The 18275-nt window shown below is 48.7% G+C and overlaps 1 protein-coding gene across 1 annotated transcript in view; it reads left to right on the top strand.

Annotated features, from left to right (window-relative positions):
• Positions 1–18275, top strand: part of LOC129387180 (serine/threonine-protein kinase haspin-like) — a 56943-nt gene that overhangs the window by 35047 nt on the left and 3621 nt on the right. The window contains exon 5 of the mRNA XM_055075920.1: positions 5331–5424. Within this exon, the coding sequence (XP_054931895.1) occupies positions 5331–5424 (94 nt within the window). The remainder of the gene's footprint in view (positions 1–5330; positions 5425–18275) is intronic.

The following is an 18275-nucleotide window of genomic DNA, read 5'->3' as shown; positions in this document are numbered from 1 at the left end:
TGTGCTCGAGTACGTGGTCTTGCAACACACCAAACGTGTGCGGACGCAGATATTCCTGTGGGGATTAAAGAAAATCGAGAGTTCAAAAACAATGAAAACACCACCCTGTGACCGATTTCGTTAAGCCGTCCAAGAAGACGCGCTACCCAGCTGGCTTCTGCTTGTCGCGCGGGACTGGGATCATAGCCGGCAGAGGCGGCGTATCACATTGCTCCAAAACAGGGAGCGGTTTCCCCTAGCCTATGCGCGCCGTCGCGCGCTTTTCTGAGAATGCACATTCTGTTGCAAGGTGCCGACCGGCAAACGCCACGTTTTGTACAGCTCGTAATAACCAGTTGCTTCCTTAATAAGACCTGTCAGGTCATATATGCGGCAAAGAAACCATCGCAGCCGACTTCATTTGCGAAGGACCTATAGTCATGTGGATCTCTAACTGGGTTTCCCAATATACACGGACACAATCTGCGACCATTCGTGAAGCAATACACTATGAGTGGCAAGCATCCCTCGTTTTGCATTTTATGAGCGAGATTGACTACTTTAGGGATGAAAAAAGGACGGAGAGGGAACTCGCGACCTGTGTGCTAGGCATCTGTTCATGGCATGTTTGTCTATTCAGATAACACGCGACTCGCTCCCAACGTGTTTAGTCACTGGTCAAAAGTGCTACCACAAAATTTCACATAATCTATACTTTTTAAACGCTGGTTGGTCGCATCTGTTGCGAAAATGAACATGTTAACTAAACCAACACTCTCGCCGACTGGTATTTTGACCGGGAAAATCATTTTCGCCTTCGATAAGGACCTCTTGTATTTTGGAATAACGTGAGATCGCAACACATGCATTGAGTGATTACATTGATTAGCATCCAACACGTAAATCCCGTTCCATGCAGTCAGGGCGTTGGCGTCCCTCGACGTAACCGCGGGAACACTCTCGTGCCACTGCTGGCGTGTTCGTCGCCGTGGTCTTCTACCACAGCTGGCTCCTACGCCATTCATCATGCCAGCGTTTCCATACTGCCCCTCCCTCCGCGTAGGCACTAACGGCACTGGCCTACTGCCAGTCGATGCGGTGATTTCGGTCGCAATTTGTTTGCCATCGTATATAGCGAAATAAAAACACGCATCGAGCCGCGCTCAAATTTCGCATTAGGGAGCATCGTAATCATCGGGCACATTTATTCCTTTTTGCTTTTTTAAAGCGCTTCTCCACCGACCGCTAATACTCCATTCATGACATTGAGCAAGACTCAGAGGAAAAGGAGGCATGTCCTTGTAGTGAATTTTCGCAGGAAATGCTCATTTGCGAACTATGAACCGCTCCCACGAAACAGAATATTCGAACGTTTCTAGCAATGTTCCAGTAAAAAATGATGCCAAATGCTCTGTAATAATGTTATTCCACACTCCCCAAAGAACAATCTGGGTGACCATGAGCTAGATTGAGAGGGAGGTTTTCTGTATAATCATTTTTTCAATGAAATAGAATTTTTCTTATTGTTACATTTTGAGTAAAAAGCATCCTACTGTGAAAATAATAGAAAATAAGAAATGCACACGCTCGCTATACACTCAAAGGGCAATCTCTGCTGTCAATCACAAAAACTTGGGATGTACGGGGAAGTAGCAATAGAGTCCCAAAAACGAACAAGCTTGAAAACAGTAGCATTTTCGTCAAATTTTAAAGAGGTATTTGTTGACAAGTCTGGAAAATGCCGCAGGCTACTTCCGCTTTACTTGTATTTGTGCTGTAAATAAAGATATTTGCTTTATTGTACTTGCATGGGCTTAAGCAATGTCGCAAAATTATAAAGAAACACATTTCCTAACAGTGCCCTCGCCCGACAGCTTTTCATGATTTCTTTCCCATTTACGAGTACCTTTCTGTAAAAGTCAAGTAGCAGTTTAGCATTATTCAATTACGCGTGTGTAATGTGCAAGATTATCGGGGAAAATACTTCAAATGTGCCATCTCTTTTCATCTCTCGTGGAATTCACCACCTATATATTCTCATGTTGTAGATCCTAATAGTGCGACATGTGTATGTTAGGTGCATAACACTGTAATCGGGGTAAACCTGGTCTAAAGGAGGATTATACTTGCTACTTGGACTTCTTGGAGTGGCATTAGTGCGTGTACTGTTTCGCGTAAAATACACGGATGGAAGCAAGGAACGAAGTTACACACAGTGCTACGATTCAAAAATTTCATTGCGAAACCATGGCAACTTTTCATATATCGCTGTACATCGATGCGCGTGCACCTGTCTTACAAATTCGAAATCTGTGCTTCTATAATCAAAAGCGCCGATTTATTTTTGTCTTTTGCAATTACTGTGCACCGGTCGAGCAATGCTTTGCATCCGCACTTTTTGCAATGAAAGATGAATGGCTAAACATTTATTCCAACGAGTGCCGACTAAAAAGAAGTCGCACATTAATTACCCCAACTAATAGTCGACATGCACCAAGGCTGACGCTATGACTCCTAAAATAGCCTACTGCTCTTTAAGAGAGTGTGCGCGCGTACAAAAACAAACACCGACAAGAAAAATATGTTCATTGGCAGCCTTAGCTTCATCAGCTTGTCGTACTGACTAATTTAATAGGTGCGGTTAACGCAAGCAGGCAATCAAAAACAAGCTTGTGAATCGGTCGTAGCACCTAACTTTCTCCCATAGTTGGTGACTGATTTGAAGGGTAACTTGGCGGCAGTGACAAAATTTCTTCGCCGTAGCGTGCGCTAGATACTCGCGTCAAAGCAGCACTCATTTTTTATTGTACTTTGTGTTCATTACGCTTGCCATGGGCAGACAATATTTGTTAAATTGGCGCTTACTCATCGTCGTCTCGTCATCACAATTTCATTTGGCAAGGAAAATTTAGCACCATGGCACATTGGTCGTGCTTTCCGGTAGTAATTTGTGCAGAAGTCATACTTTCTTTTACCTGAAACATAATAGGTACTTGCCTCTGGTGCGATAAGGAGCATCAAATTCCTGCTTGCAGAAGCTATAAGCTGTGGTTCGCATACAAAACAAAAAACAGCGTCTTTCGACGACACTAACGTTTGGAAACATCTTTGTTTATGCGCTTGCCCAAGTTCACAAAGGAGGACGCAAAAGTACGTAACCAGAATATCGCTTTTCTAATTCGCACGTTTCTTCTAACATTCAGAAAGCATAATCACCTACAGAGTACTCTCGATGAGTTACAGGGGATGTGTTTGTGTCTGTTCAAGGCAGTTCTTCAGCTCTTGCAAAGTAATTACCCTGAATACCTCCGCGCTGCTTTCTTTTCAACCATTGCCACCTCGAAAACGATACTTTGGCAGCGCTTTCGTCCATAGATATTACATAATAGGGGTGCAGGGGTGAGGGTAATGTTGACAGCTTAGGTTTCTCTGGAAGGTCTCTTTATTGAATGCGTTGTAAACCAAAGCATAGTTGAGGTCTATAAACCGCTCGCCTGCAGTCCACAGATGCGGGCATTTTTTTGCGCACTGTATCGCAGAAGCAGCTGGAGCAATTACCGTAAAAAAAAAGCTCGCTGACTTTCTCACTTTGCAGCACAAATTTAAAATGTATATGCTCTCGCGTGTTTTGTTGCCGTAAAACGGATCGAGTTTCACGCACAATGTTCACGTCCACCATCGCAAAACCGGCGCAAATGGCGGCAGAGGCTGAAAAGAAAGCAGTGCAGTGCAGACAAAATTTTACAGAAGGTGCCAGCTTTGTCAGCTTGACGTGGACGGTAATATAGTACTCGCGCCCTCTGGCAGCCGTTGGTGTAAACAGCCTTTCCGCCTAAAAAAGTGTTCTCGCTATTGGGTCATCCTTACTTGAGAAAAGCAATCAAATTAAAAGCAGAAGTTGGAATGGCATTTATCCTCTAGTTGAAGCCGGTGAAAGACAATGTCTATCTGAGAGGGTTAAGGGCGAGACTGGGGTGATGTCACTATGCACGGCATTCTATTGTCTCACACCTAGCGTGAGGGAAGTAGGAGGAGCGTCGGACTGGTTCCCGTGTTTTGTTACTGCCCTAAGTTCGGGATTGGCACAAGTTCTTACGTGGCACTTCTCCGGAATCGGCCCCTGCAGAAGGCTAGAAACAGACATACGCAATGCGGAAAAGCAAAGGTAGCTCGCTAAGGCCGACACTCTCTAAATTTTCCCCCTTCCTGTCATATGAATACTCTTTTGAAAATGAAATTTATTTGCAATCTCTTTATGGGGAAGGTCACTACGTCGGGGAGTTTCGTCAATATGTCGGTCTTAAACACATTAACGTGACAACGTTGGTGCGCCTCTTCACTACATCAGTATCAAGCAAAATGAGAAGAGCCGGTGCAATGTAAAAAGAAGTGATGCATTAAGTTAATTAAGCAACCGAAGATATATGTGCCGATAAAAAGAAGTTCCGTTGACCGAGGAAGACGTGCAGGGGTCCAACACTGTATGCTATACGCCCTCTTACCACTTTTGCCAGAAATGAGAAGTATTAAACGTGAAAGAAGCACCCAGTTGAATAAACAACAAACAGACAGCGACAAGGTGCTTAGCATTTATTGCGGAACAATTATTGCTACCGACCTGTTAGGCCGACCTATTGGGACCTAGCAGGGACTTGCTGCGCATCCAAATAAACGAAAGTACCAAATAATCGTTTCAGCAGAAGAGGCATTATTATTCTCCTATTGTCAATAAAAAGAATAGCACAGGAAAAAGGCTGCAAGACAAGTTGCTGCTTGCATGCATATATGTTTCCATGCAAAATAGCCAGTACGAATGTCGGCTATAGAGCTGCCGATACATCTAGACCCAAGTAGAGGGCACTATAACATTGAGGTTGGAAGCATGGTATATTTAATACGCAAAGAAAAGCTTTGAACACCTGACGCACGCCGCGTGTGCAGTGGAATCACCTTATTTACTAAAAACGGTTGTAGCAAAAACAAAACGAAAAAGGTTAGATCCTGATTTTCCCTGAATCAAAAAGAGCTGCTTGAGAATTTGATTCTGCAGTTAAGTTTATAGAAAGCTGCAAAAATGTTGTTTCCCGTTAGAGAAGTTTCTATATATATTGTTCGAATACAGAACCAACCGATTCAGAACCTTTTGTTCCGCTTGATCTGCACTTTCGTTTAAGGAATTCCCGCTTATAGAGCTTCTACTGTATTCATTTAGTAATCTTGAATATGACGCATACCCGTTGTGCACTGCCCATTAATTCGTATCGCAATAATTTTTGATATGGCGCAAATTGGTGGGACCGGCACTAATAAAGCTTTCAAATTCTCTTGGCAACGACCATGTTGATTTATAGATTCGCAGGCTATGTTTGCAGACCTGACTAAGATGCCGGAGGAGAAGCGGGTGTCCCTAGGAGGCACTTTCGCCACAGTGTACAGCATGGTAAGGTAAGGCTTTCTTCAGTGTACTGGGATAATGCCGATTAAGTTACCTGGGACGATGAGTCCGGAATCGTGCTCCAAATATTTCCTCTCTTGGTGTTTCGCGTGTGTGAATTTTTTTCCGTACTTCTCCACTCCACCGATAGCAAAGGACTGGGAGTGCATTTATGAAATAAGTGGGACATAATCGCACCTGATTACATCTGCGATGAATCTGTGGTGCCCGAATGCAGGGCAAATGCAGGGCACATTCATTCGACAGTTCTTAAATTGCCGGGAATATTGTATGGCACCCACCCCTACCGCAATATATGATGATCTTTCGCAGTCGTGACATCTACTTCCTGCATCATTTAGACGGGACGAAGTGCAAAAAGAAAACGCAGTCGTGTACGCCAAAAAACGTTAAGTGGTCAAAATAATCCGGAGCCTTCAATTACGCAGTTTAGCTCCCACTAACCCAGTGTTGCTGTGGGCGGTTGATGTCAAAGATTGCTGTCGCTCCTGCAAGGTGTAATCAGTAACAGTTGGAAAACACAGCAGAAGGCGCCTTGCCAAGGGAACAATGCACATGCGCCATCGGATGACATCATCTTGTATATCATTCTTTCGTTATCGTAATTATGGGCGCTATTCTCGACACGCATGGCGGCTGCACGGCCGCCATGTTGACTCTATGATTGGCTGTGGAGAGCTCACGTGCCTTGAAATTTTTGCCGGGAAACGGATGTTTTGCAAAATGGAATATTGCGTTTTCATCAAGATGATGAAACGGGACGTGGAGCTGCAAATTATATTGGCTAATACATTTTTTTTGGTCCTTGGAAGCTATATTGCGACGTTAGCGCTTCAAAAAGAATGTGAGCGGCAGTGTTCAGAAGCCAGTGCAATGCATCTGCAATTTTGCGAATATGTGGTGGCGATCCAAGATATGCGCCATGCCAGCTTGCTGATTGGCTGAAGGAATATCTCGTGAGGAGCGTCACAGGAAGGGCTGTTCCGTAAACGTCATTTTGACGATGCGTGACGTTGCGCTGGGCCGCCATTGCTGAGATTTTCCGCCATAATTTGTGGTGGGACGAGCCGCGCGAATTATGCTAATGAGCTGCCATATGCCATGGCAGCCGAGAGGAATGCGTATCGCCACATTTTCCCCGTCGTTTGGCGCCATGAAAATCTTTTTCATAACGCGTGCTCATAGTATTTGCATCGCTCTCGGGTGGTATTGGCATTTGTGTTTGGGGCCATCATTCTTTAAGAGAACGCGTTTATAGAAAATAATATTGGTTTAACATAGCAAACTTTCGGCAATATTGTCCAGTTTTCACTACTGCATTTGTATTGTAATCAATATTAATGCCTTTTCGCACCATCAAATAGTATGACAACGGCTTCTTTCTAATTAATAAAAAGACATGTACGCAAGGCGGCTCCTTGAAGGTTCCTCCTTCAGTGCAAGTAACCGGCGAAGTGAACAAGAGATGGCAGCGCCGGCGCTTGCGTCGCGCTAGTGGATATCTCTGGCGCGCGCAACGCTATCGGTTATAATTGGCCGTTTCTCAGCCAGCCGAGTCGGGCTGAGTCAATTGCGTTTCACGAGGTAGCGACAGCGTGGCCTAGAACGTGCGCGCATCAGCACTGGTAGGCCGCGTATGTTGTCTCAAGGTAGAAAACAAGCGCGGAGGCGCCAACGTGCGATGACTCATTCCTTTTTCCGGGTGCACGCATCGTAGCTAATAAAGCAGACGGCGGCTTGTAAGCAGCCCACGACGGAAGCGAGAAGCGTTTTCGACGGAATAATCGTGCGCTTTGAGCTAGCTGCTTTATTTTTATTGCGGAAGAAAACTCTTTACCGAGAACCTTACGTTCAGTGCCTTCAGTTCAGTTTCTTAGGCAAAACGTGAAATAGGCGTCACGTTACGAAAGCAAAATGGGGCCATTAGCACCATTTTATTTGCGTCGCGTCTACGTCACGCATCGAAGAAAATGGCCGAATGTCCAAAATAGCGCCCTATGTTTGTCCTCTCGTGTGCCTGTCACGCTACTGGTGGGAACTTTTGATCGCGATACGAATTATATCGAGACTCAAGGCGGACACTTCGCGGTCGGCATCATCGTGGCTTTGAGGTTCTTTACAACGTCGGAGGGCCATAAGAGTGCGCTCCGCGTGCTGTTCGCTGTGGATGCGAGGCAAAGTGTGAGAGGGGGAGCCGAGAAGGTCAGTGACTTGATGCGCGCCTTCCTTCCGCGTGCCCATTGTTAGAGGTCACAAAATCGAATGCGTTCTATGGCGAGCGAGGAAAGTACAGATGCGTGCGCACCTGTTTACCCCAGCCGTGTTTGCACATGCCTGTCCGCATGGCTGAGCGCATAGGCGGGCTATGCGTCGTGTAGTGGAGGCAATCTGCGGCGAGCGCAAAGCTTGGGTGTGTCGACGTTTGGTCGTTCAACGTGCGCTTTCTTCCCACGTACCTAGTGCTGGGGATTGCGTGTTTCAAGCACCGGACACGCCTTGAATCGCGATGCAACCCGACGTGCTCTGTCCTCGAAGCCGGCGTTCGTCATCACGCCAGAGTTCTGGCAATGAATGTTTGCGGTCGTCGAGTGAAATTTGTTCATGCTTGTCTTAGCAAGCGCCACACCATGGTTTTTAATTTATGGAGTAAGCGAATATTTACTGCGATTTTGCCGGCCGAAAAAACTACGAACCTTACGTTCCTGGCAAATCTGCGACATTCGGTTTGTATAGGGTAAGGGGCAACAGTTACTAAGACATCGCCGTCTTTGACACTTCCATTAGTTATTCAGCGACACTTCAGATCAGTGAAAACGTAATTTGACAAGGATATAACCAAATTCTGTAGTCGTTCCGGTGCCGTTGGGAAGCGCAACCAAAGTTTATTACTCTCAATCTTTAGGTGACGAGCTTATTCCCGGGCCCATCTATCACTCCCTTTACATCCCTCGAGCATTAGGTTTAGTCCACTTGCAGTGGCATCGATTCAGATTTTCCTAATATATTTCTGGCAACTTTATGGAATATCTACGAATTCATTCTACGAATATCGCATCAACATTCGATTAATGTTTGTTGGCAACTCGATGCTTGCCATTTTTGTTGTGATAGGTCTGCCTACTCCAAATTGTATTACCGAATTTGTTCCGGTTCTGCGCCATGTATACGGTGTTTTTAGTTAACCAAGGTATCTTTTCTCCGCATTTTAAAGTTTTCGATGGTGCTTTGGTTATTTTAGGTTAGCTGTCTCACTAAATAGTCCGGTTTTCGCTTCTGTGTCCTTGCGATATCTTATTTCGACAGCATTTATTTAGACACTGCAGGCGTGTTCGCTCCGTTGGCAAGGCTTTCGCATGGCTGTGTTTGTATTGATGGTGCAAGCGCGGCTCCAGCGTGGAGCATCAGAGAAGCCTGGTCTACAAACTAGACCCGCAACGTGTTCGCCGGCGAAAAACAACGAACCCATCTCGGCGCAGCCACCACACGCTCCACTCAATCCTCGGTGCAGTCGAGCCCGGGTACCGTGTGGGTTTCCGACACTAGCACAAGAGTTATACACACGACCACTAGCTTGCTTACTGTGCAACTGTGGGCATACCACGTCCTGGCGCGTTCAGAGGACTGAACCGAATGGATGCACTTGAAGCTGCGAACACTGACGGTTTTCCTTCTGTCTAGTCTCGTACGCCGCTCAGGTGCACCTACAACAGCGGTGGCCGCGCCCCTCATCACACTAGCGTTGCCAGATGCCCAATAGGTGCCAGGGCGTTGTTTTGCGCTGCGTAGCAGGAGGTGCCTTGCGTGCTAGGTAGAGCCAACAGGCGCCGCCCCCGGAATTCTCAGCTACCCTCGGAGGAATTTCAGCTTAACGCTAAACTTTGGTGTCATATTCAATTTTCCGTCCTTCAGCCGAAATTTACAAAATTTTGTATGTAGCTGTACGTTGGTCCTTGGTTTTAGTTTTGGTTGCCTGTTTAACATAGTGTGATGTGGATTTTTCGTTCATGTTCACATGCTCATCTTTTGCTGCATATTTATTATTACACTGACATGCTATTGCCCACTCCCGTCAGTCATGCGCCGATGATTATTTAGGCTATATATATCTCGTGGCTCAGCGAACGCAGTAGCAAGTGCCGGATCCAAAACAAAAGCCGCGTCTTTCTTGAAAAGTTCTGTGAGGGACGTGTAACGTTAGCGAAATTCTGTAGGAACCGGCGGACGCATGAGCAGAGGCCCGCAAAGTTTCGAACGTCGTTGGCACACTCGCCGTGGTTGCTTAAGGCCAATCCACACGACGGACCAAGTCTGCGGGCCGATCAGTCACGTGATGCGACGTCACGGCCCGCGGCGGTCCGGTCCGGCGCAGGGCACATTCACACGGCGGACCGCCATAGCAGACGGCAGAGCAGACCAACCAGCCACACTAACACTTTTTCGCGTTATCATTGTAATCATTCCGGCTCGAGTCCCACAAAGCCGGGAACTGCTCAACGAGGGATGCGAAATAAAAGACCACCTCGTCACTCCGAGAGGACATGGTGTTTAACAAATATATCTGCTGCACGCACGTGTAGGGGGAACGGCGGACGCGAAACGACTGGCTTTTGCTGAGCCGAAACCTAGATTGGATTTCAATGAAGACACTCTGTTGCCGGAAAACATTCGTTGGCTACGCCAACATCACTGCGGTTTGCATGCAGTCCGCCGCCAAAAGTGAAGCAGGAACAGCCTCGGCGATTTGTTGGACCGCGTGGGCCGCGGTCTCGCGCGGGCCTACGGCGGTCCGCACGAACTGGTGACGTCCTATCACGTGATGTGCGGACCGCGGTCCAAAAGAGCAATTTGGTCCGTCGTGTGGATCGGCCTTTAGTGGCTATAGTGTTGGGCCGCTAAGCACAAGATCGCGGCATCGAATCTCGGCCACGGCGGACGCATTTCGATGAGGGCGAAGTGGGAAAAGGCCCGTGTACTTAGATTTAGTAGCACCTTAAGGAACCCTAGATGGTCCGAATTTCCGGAGTCCCCCACTACGGCGTGCCTCATAATCAGATCGTGGTTTCGGCACGTAAAACCCCATAATTTAACGTCGTTTGCAGAGGTCAGCACGGGTAAAGTCTTAACGGCGCGAACTTTCTCGGGATCGGGAAGGGCGCCGGAAGAATCGACGAGGTGTCTGAACACAGTAAGTTTTCAGCTTCCAAATTGAAATTTTGATGAATTGAGCTCAAGCCCAGTTTTCAACAAGAAACAGAAACAGAAAACAGAAATGTCGAAAGGCGGTCGAGGTGCCTGGCAAAAGTTGGTGAATACAGCATAACGTAATCAAGGTAGCACAGGCAGGCGGACGACTTAAAACTGTGAAGTAGAGCGTCCGTCATAAGTTATAATGTAGCCGGGCATTACAAAACCCGAACGGCATGAGTTTAACATGACACATGTCATCAGGTGTCATAAAAGTGGCCATTTCATGGACCATGTCGTCAACTGCAATCTTCCTGTACCCGGAGCGAAGGTCTATCGAAGGAAAATATTTTCCCCCTTATAAACAACCGAGGGCATCGTCTATCCACGGCAGCGGAAACCCGTAATTTTTTTGTTACTCTGATGAGATGGCGATAGTCGACACAGAAGCGCCAGCTGTCATCCTTCTTTCTGGCGAGCATGACCGCAGAAAAGCCAAGGGCTACAAGAAAACTCAATTATACCTCGTGTGAGCATCTTGCACACTTCCATCTGCATGACTTGGCGATGAGTAGGGTAGACGTCGTAGGTCCGCCAATGATTCGGGCTGGCGTCGCCGGTGTGAATGCGATGTTTCACAATGGCGCTTGACCCAATGGCCGGTAATCGGAATCGAAAATGTCCGGGTACGAGGCGAGAAGGCACCAATGTGCGTCCGTATGGTAGGCCGGAAGGTCAGGAGCGATCACTGTCGTGAAAGGTTTTAATGCACAGGTTGTTGAGCGCGTACCAACAGAGGTAGGCGACGGAATATCACTAGTGAGGGTAAAAATATTGTACTCGAAAGCCGGGGCCAAGGTTATGAGACATATGCCCCGAGGTAGCACTTGAGGGCAGAAGGCAAAATTCACCACAGGAAGACAGGTGGCATTGCCTGTCATACGGATGACCGTGTGTGGGAATGGGACGTTCGTTTACAGAAGGACGGCAGCGTTCGGCGATACTATGTAATCACTCTCGACAACAGCTGGATTGGGTGAAACAGCAATATAGGCCACGGCTCGGTGAAGTAGGTGGACCTAATTGGTGGAACATAGGCGTCTCAGTGTAGGATCAGGAGGGTCAACGGCATGCGGTTGGGTGAGTTGGACAACACCGGCAGAGCAGTCAATAACGACCGAATCTCTCGATAGAAAATCAAGGACTACTAAGATTATTTCGTGTGGGCATTGCTCCAAGACGCAAAAGAAAAAAAGTATGGTGTCCGGCTACAGTGAAACGGGCGACATACATCCCTGTGACAGCTGGAGTTCCACCGCCTGCGACGCGGACGGCATGGAGCGGGGAATGATTTAGGACTATCTTTAGGCGTGTACGGAGGTTCGAGTTCATAAGCGACATGTGTGCTCCAGTGTTAATCAGTGCTATTACAGGTGTAACGTCCACGTCCATGTTGATGAGGTTGTGATTACCAGGTACTAAAAGCAGGGGCATTTCGGCTCGGGTCGTCATAGCAGGCTCACCTGTCGAAGCTGCGCCCGTTAGTTTTCCGAGGAGTGACGAGAGTAACAAGCAGATGGATAGCGACGAGGCAAAGGGGAGCGCGGAACACGTGGGCGTGGCATAGGGGAGCGGTTGGGCTGTGCGAGCAAAGATGTTTGAGCGATGCCCTTTTCGATATGTGTGGGTGAGGCAGGCGGGCGCCGGGTATTTCAAAAGCTCGGCGAAGGCTGCGAGTATTAGGAGCTCCGACAATGGCGAAAAATATGACCAACGTGTCCACAACAGAAGTAGGTAGGCGCCATCAGGAGTGCGCCATTCTTCCGGGTTTCGATAACAAAAATGGGCGCACAAACTTCGTGGTAGATCGGGAGCGCCGGGTGAGCGGTAGTCGGGTACGTTAAGTGGGCAAAGTTACTGGAGTCCGACATTGGCTAATTGCCGTAGAACGGGCTGGATGAGCGATTTTGTTCCGTAGGAACCGTCTGGGGCGCGACCATTGGAAGAAACTGAAGGGGCAGCTTCAATTTCCCAACGGACGATGCGCACAATACTGCCAGGTGTAGCCGGCACGGGTCCAAAGCGGAGGTTGTCGCATGTAGATGTTGCAGCCGTGTTAGAAGGCGAGAGAAATGGCAGGCAATGCGACGGCGTTTGGATTCTTCGAAGCGACGGCCTTCAGCAATGATGTCTTGCGATGTAGAAAAATTCTTGAAGTCAAGGAAAGTAAATGAGTCGTGCGGAATTCCTCTGAGTATATGGGTGACCTTTTGCGCTTCCGGCATCTTCTCGGCAATCTTGTGACAAGGCGCAAGGACGTCCTGAATATATGTCACATAGCACTTACTGCGAGTCTTAACTGGGCATGTAAAGTCTCTCTGCGCGGCAAACCGGTGGCCAATTGGTTTGAAAATAAATCAGTGAGCTTTTGCTTGCACAAGTCTCAGCTGGTGCGTTGCTCTTCGCAGGACCTAAACTAGACGCGTCTCGTTCCCACGAGGGAACTGCACGCGCTCTGTCGCCACCTCTGTAATCAGCGGAGTGGCGGCAAAGCAGTTGCAGCATATGGCGTTCGCCGTTACTTCAATTTAAATAAATTAATTTTGTTCTTAGTCGCTGTTTATGAATGCGCATAATTATATGGGAATATTCTTTGTTCATTTAACAAAACTTGAAGAGTCGTTAATGGGTGTTGTGGAAGAGCCTTGGTATTGTCGCGGTACAACGCGGACAGAACACAGGGAGACGTTCTTCACGAACAACAGGACAATCTCTTCAAAAACAATCAGAGCAGAGACACGTCTTCTTCGTCATCACCCAATCTCAGTCTGACTCACTAGGCGGAGTCCGTTAGTGCTTTCATCGTCGTCGTCGTCTGCATAGAATACACGCGTAATTTGTCCCTTCCTACGAGAGCATCGTCCCGATGCTAGACAAAAAATGTCACTTGCGGGAGTAAAGGCCGCTAGCATAGTGATTCCCTCACATACGGCTTCATGCGGACAACGCGCACAAGTTCAGGACGGTGTGTGCGGCACCGCGTACAGTTGGGATTATCGGAAACGACTTCCTAGGTGACATCACTGAGTCGCCGCAATACCCGATATGGTCCGAAGTATCGCCTTAACAGTTTCTCGGAGAGGCCTCGTTTCCGTATGGGTGTTCAAACCCACACTTTGTCGCCGACTTCATAGGTAACTATTCTACGGTAAAGATCGTAGCGGCCTGCGTCGTAGTCTTTCTGCTGGCAGATCCGCAAGCGCGCGAGCTGCCGAGCTTCTTCTGCGCGTTGCGTAAACACATCGGCGTCAGTATCAGTGTCGTCAAAGTCGTGCGGCAGAATTGCATCCAACATCGTTCGTACATCCCGTGCGTGAACAAGGGTGAAATGAGTCATGCGCGTCGTCTCTTGTTTCACCGTGTTATATGCAAAGGTGATGTAAGGTAGGATGTCGTCCCAATTTTTGTGTTCAACATCCACGTACACGGAGAGCATGTCTTCAATGGTTTTGTTTAGGCGCTCTGTTAACCCATTGGTTTGCGGATGGTAGGCGGTGGACTTTCAATGGGCCGTTCCACTTAGTAGCAAGACGTGATATAAAAGTGCAGCCGTAAATGCGGTTCCTCGGTCTGTTATTACGACGGCTGGCGCGCCGTGTCGCAACACCACATGCTCAATGAAAAAGTGCGCTACCTCGGCTGTTGCACTACCCTGGATTGCCTTTGTTTCAGCCAAACGTGTAAAATTGTCGGTTGCGACGATAACAAAGCGATTCCCTGCAGTAGAAGTAGGAAGTGGGCCCAAAATATTCATTCCGATTTGATCAAATGGTCTTCGAGGGACCTCGACGGGTCATAGAAGGCCGGCTGGTTTCTTCGGAGGCGACTTGCGACTCTGGCTGTCGAGACAAGTGTGAACGTAATGTTTCACGGCGGTTGTAAGTCTCGGCCAGTAGTACCTTTGCTGCACTCTGGCTAATGTTCGTGTGTATCCTAAGTGACCAGAAGTCTCCTCGTTGTGGCAAGTTTGAAGTACTCCCGTACGAAGAGCTGCAGGAATGACAAGCATATAGGGGGACCTGGTCGAAGGAAAGTTTTTTGTAAAGGACCTTGGCCCGTAAACAAAACGATAACAATCCTCTTGCGAAAACTCTAGGTGGTTTCGCAGATCTTCCCTCCCAGTAATTGATTAGTTCAAGCAACTCAGGGTCGTCCTGTTGTTGCGCGATGGCGGATGTGTCCATAACACAAAGAAATGCCGAGTCTTCTTCGGGCGGAGCAGGTGACTCTATCCGCGATCGAGAGAAGCAGTCAGCGTCCGTATGTCGTTTCCCCGACTTGTACGTGACAGTCATGTCAAACTCTTGCAGCCTTAGGTTCCAACGTGCCAGCCATCCAGAAGGATCTTTAAGGTTTTTCAACCAGCATAGTGAATGGTGATCGTTGATAACTGTGAAGTGGCGGCCATACAAATATGGGCGAAATTTCATAACCGCCCATATCACGGCGAGGCATTCTTTCTCAGTTGTTGAGTAATTAGCCTCTGTACGTGAGAGTGTTCTGCTTGCATAGGCAAGCACTCGTTCTGTGTCCTCCTGCCGCTGTACAAGAACAGCTCCCAAGCCAACATTGCTGGCATCAGTGTGGAGCAATGTAGGAGCGGTCTCATCAAAATGAGCAAGCACTGGAGGTGTCTGGAGACGTTGCCGCAAGTCGTTGAATGCACTTCCTCTTCGTCGCCCCATACGAAAGCGACGTCGTCTCTCGTCAGACGAGTTAACGGCGACGCAATGGGCGCAAAGTCTGCAATAAACCGCAGGTAATAGGCACAGAGGCCGAGGAAGCGCCTGACAGCCTTTTTATCGGATGGTACGGGAAACTGTGTGACGGCTGCAATTTTTTCAGGATCCGGCCTGACACCTGCGTGGCTGACGACGTGACCGAGAAACTGCAGTTCTGTGAAGCCGAAGTGGCACTTCTGTGGCTTCAGGGTGAGGCCGGCGGACCGTATGGACTGCAAAACCGCTTCAAGCCGTTCGAGGTGTTCTTCAAACGATGCGGAGAACACGATGACGTCGTCGAGATACACTAAGCAGGCTTTCCCCTTCGGACCCGAAAGTACAGTATCCATGAGGCGTTGGAACGTAGCAGGGGCAGAACACAAGCCGAAAGGCAAGACTTTAACTTCGTATAGGCCATCTGGCGTCACGAAAGCAGTTTTTTCACGGTCTCTCCGGTCTACTTCGATTTTCTAATATCCGCTTTTTAAGCCCATTGAAGAGAAGTAACGTGCCTGTCGAAGCCTGTCGAGTGAATAATCTATACGGGGAAGCGGGTATACGTCTTTCTTCGTCACCTTATTTAGATTTCGGTAGTCCACACAGAAACGCAAGCTACCGTCTTTTTTCTCGACGGGAGATGCCCAGGGACTCGTTGATGGTTGGATCACGTCATCTTCAAGCATTTTTGACACTTGTTGTATGGCTTCACGTTTTCTAGGAGCCACACGATATGGATTTTCGTGAATTGGTCTTGCCGTATCCTCTGTAATTATTCGGTGCTTTGTTAGGGGCGTCCGACCGACGCTGGACGTCGACGCAAAGCAGTCGTTGAATTTGGCCAATAGCGTAAGAAGCCATTCTCGTTCGTGCTGCGACAAAGCAGTGCTAACTTCAAGTACAGAAGGTGGCTCTTGCCTAGGCGCTTCTTCGAGTAGTGAACAGCAGCCACGAACATCGGCAACGCCGTCAAAATAAGCCACAGCCATGCCCTTGGGAAGGTGCCGTCGTTCCCTGCTAAAATTTGTTAGCAACAGGTTTGTGCGCCCGTCGGTCGCCTTCACGATTCCTTGTGCGACCGAGAGACCGTGAGCAAACAACAACCTGGTTATTTGGTCGGCAACTCCTTCGCAACGAAATGGTATGTCACATGCTACGGAAACAAGAGCACACGAGCGAGGGGGGATGATGACGTCGTCGTCTGTTAGACGAAAAGAGTTGTGTTGCGGCGATAAACAATGGGCTAAACCGGAGCTCTTATAAAATGTCACCATGCGGTCCGGGATGTTAATCACGGCGCCATATTCTTTTAGGAAGTCCACTCGAATAATCAAATCATTACAGCATACAGGAAGGACGATGAAAGCGGTCACGAAAGAAGAATCCCCGATGTTAACTCTAGCAGTACATCTTCCAGTAGGCATCAGTGATTGGCCGCCTGCCGTCCTTATGTGAGGTCCCGTCTATGGCGTCTTTACTTTCTTCAGGCGGAGGATGAGTTCCTGACTCATTATAGAGAAGTCGGCACCAGTATCGACTAACGCTGTCACCGGCTGCCCATCCACGAAAACATCAATGTCGGCGCTCACAATTTCTTCAGTGTTTATCGGCTTCACATCGTTCTGCAGCGAGAATGTTGGGGGCTTTTTAGTGTCTTGCGGCGGGCCTGCAACCCTGCCCCCAGAGGCCACCGCCTTCAGGTTCTCCGACGGGGGCTGGGCGACCTTCGTCCTCGGAGCTCCGCAAAAGTACGTCCAATAGATGAAGCCATGTGACGTGGAGGGGTTGGAGAGCGCGACCGACGGCTGAAATCGGACCGATCATTGGGCACGGATTCGTCACTCGGGTGCGCTATTGGGGGTCCGTGAAAAGCAGCGTCGTCACGGCGTAGCAAGGCGTCGTCATTTGCACGTCGACCATAGGACCACGGACGAAGAGGTCGAAATGATATGTCATGATGCCAGCAATGACGCGAAATATGGCCGGGGCCTCCGCAGTGAAAACAGATTGGGCGCCTATCGACAGTGCTCCATACGTTGGTTCTCCGAAGTCGCGGCCGTCCCGTAGCGTCGTTTTGCGGCGGTGACCAAGACGCGGCGAACGACGGCTGGCGATATGACTGAAGCGGCATAACGGCTGCGCGCTTCGAAGCCTCCTTTGGCGGCGTCGACCAAGGAGCGGCTGTCGGATGCTGGTGGTAAGGCGATGTTATTGCAACCGGCAGTGTACATCAGACAGCGGCGGCGCAACTCAGGGGTCGCTGGTGGTCTTGAAGATCGGTTACCGAAAACGCCAGCCGGATTTCGTCACGCACCACTTCGGCGATTGACGCGACGGGTCTACCTAGCGTCGGTGTCAGAATCTCTTGAATTTCCTCTCTGATGAGCTCTCTGACCAACTCACGCAAAGAGTTCCGATATTCGGCAGTCACTGCGGCGGCATTGATTGTAGTGCTGGTGGACAGTCGATCGTATTGCCTGCATCTTTGATGAAGGGCCCGCTCAGTAGCCGTAGCCTCTTTGATAAACTCAGCGACAGTGACTGGCGGATTGCGCACAAGCCCCGCGAACAACTGCCCTTTTACACCTCGCATGAGGTAGCGCAACTTCCTATCTTCGGTCATGTTCGGGTCGGCTCTACGAAAGAGACGGGCCATGTCCTCGGCGAAGATTGTGACCGACTCATTTGGTTTTTCACGCGTAGCTCTATCATTTGCTGTGCGCGGCCGCGTCGGTCGGCACTCGCAAAAGTATCCGTGATCTTCTGCCGAAAGTCATGCTGGCTCGTGAGGCTACCTTCACGGTTCTCGAACCAAGTACGGCCAATGTCGTCAAGGGCGAAATAGACGTGGGAGAGCTTTTGCTGCTCAATCCACTGAT

Source organism: Dermacentor andersoni, chromosome 2 (genome assembly GCF_023375885.2).
Source record: "Dermacentor andersoni chromosome 2, qqDerAnde1_hic_scaffold, whole genome shotgun sequence".
Classification (NCBI taxonomy): Eukaryota; Metazoa; Arthropoda; class Arachnida; order Ixodida; family Ixodidae; genus Dermacentor; species Dermacentor andersoni.
Note: the sequence above shows the minus strand (reverse complement) of the source record. Positions and strands in the feature narration are given on the sequence as shown.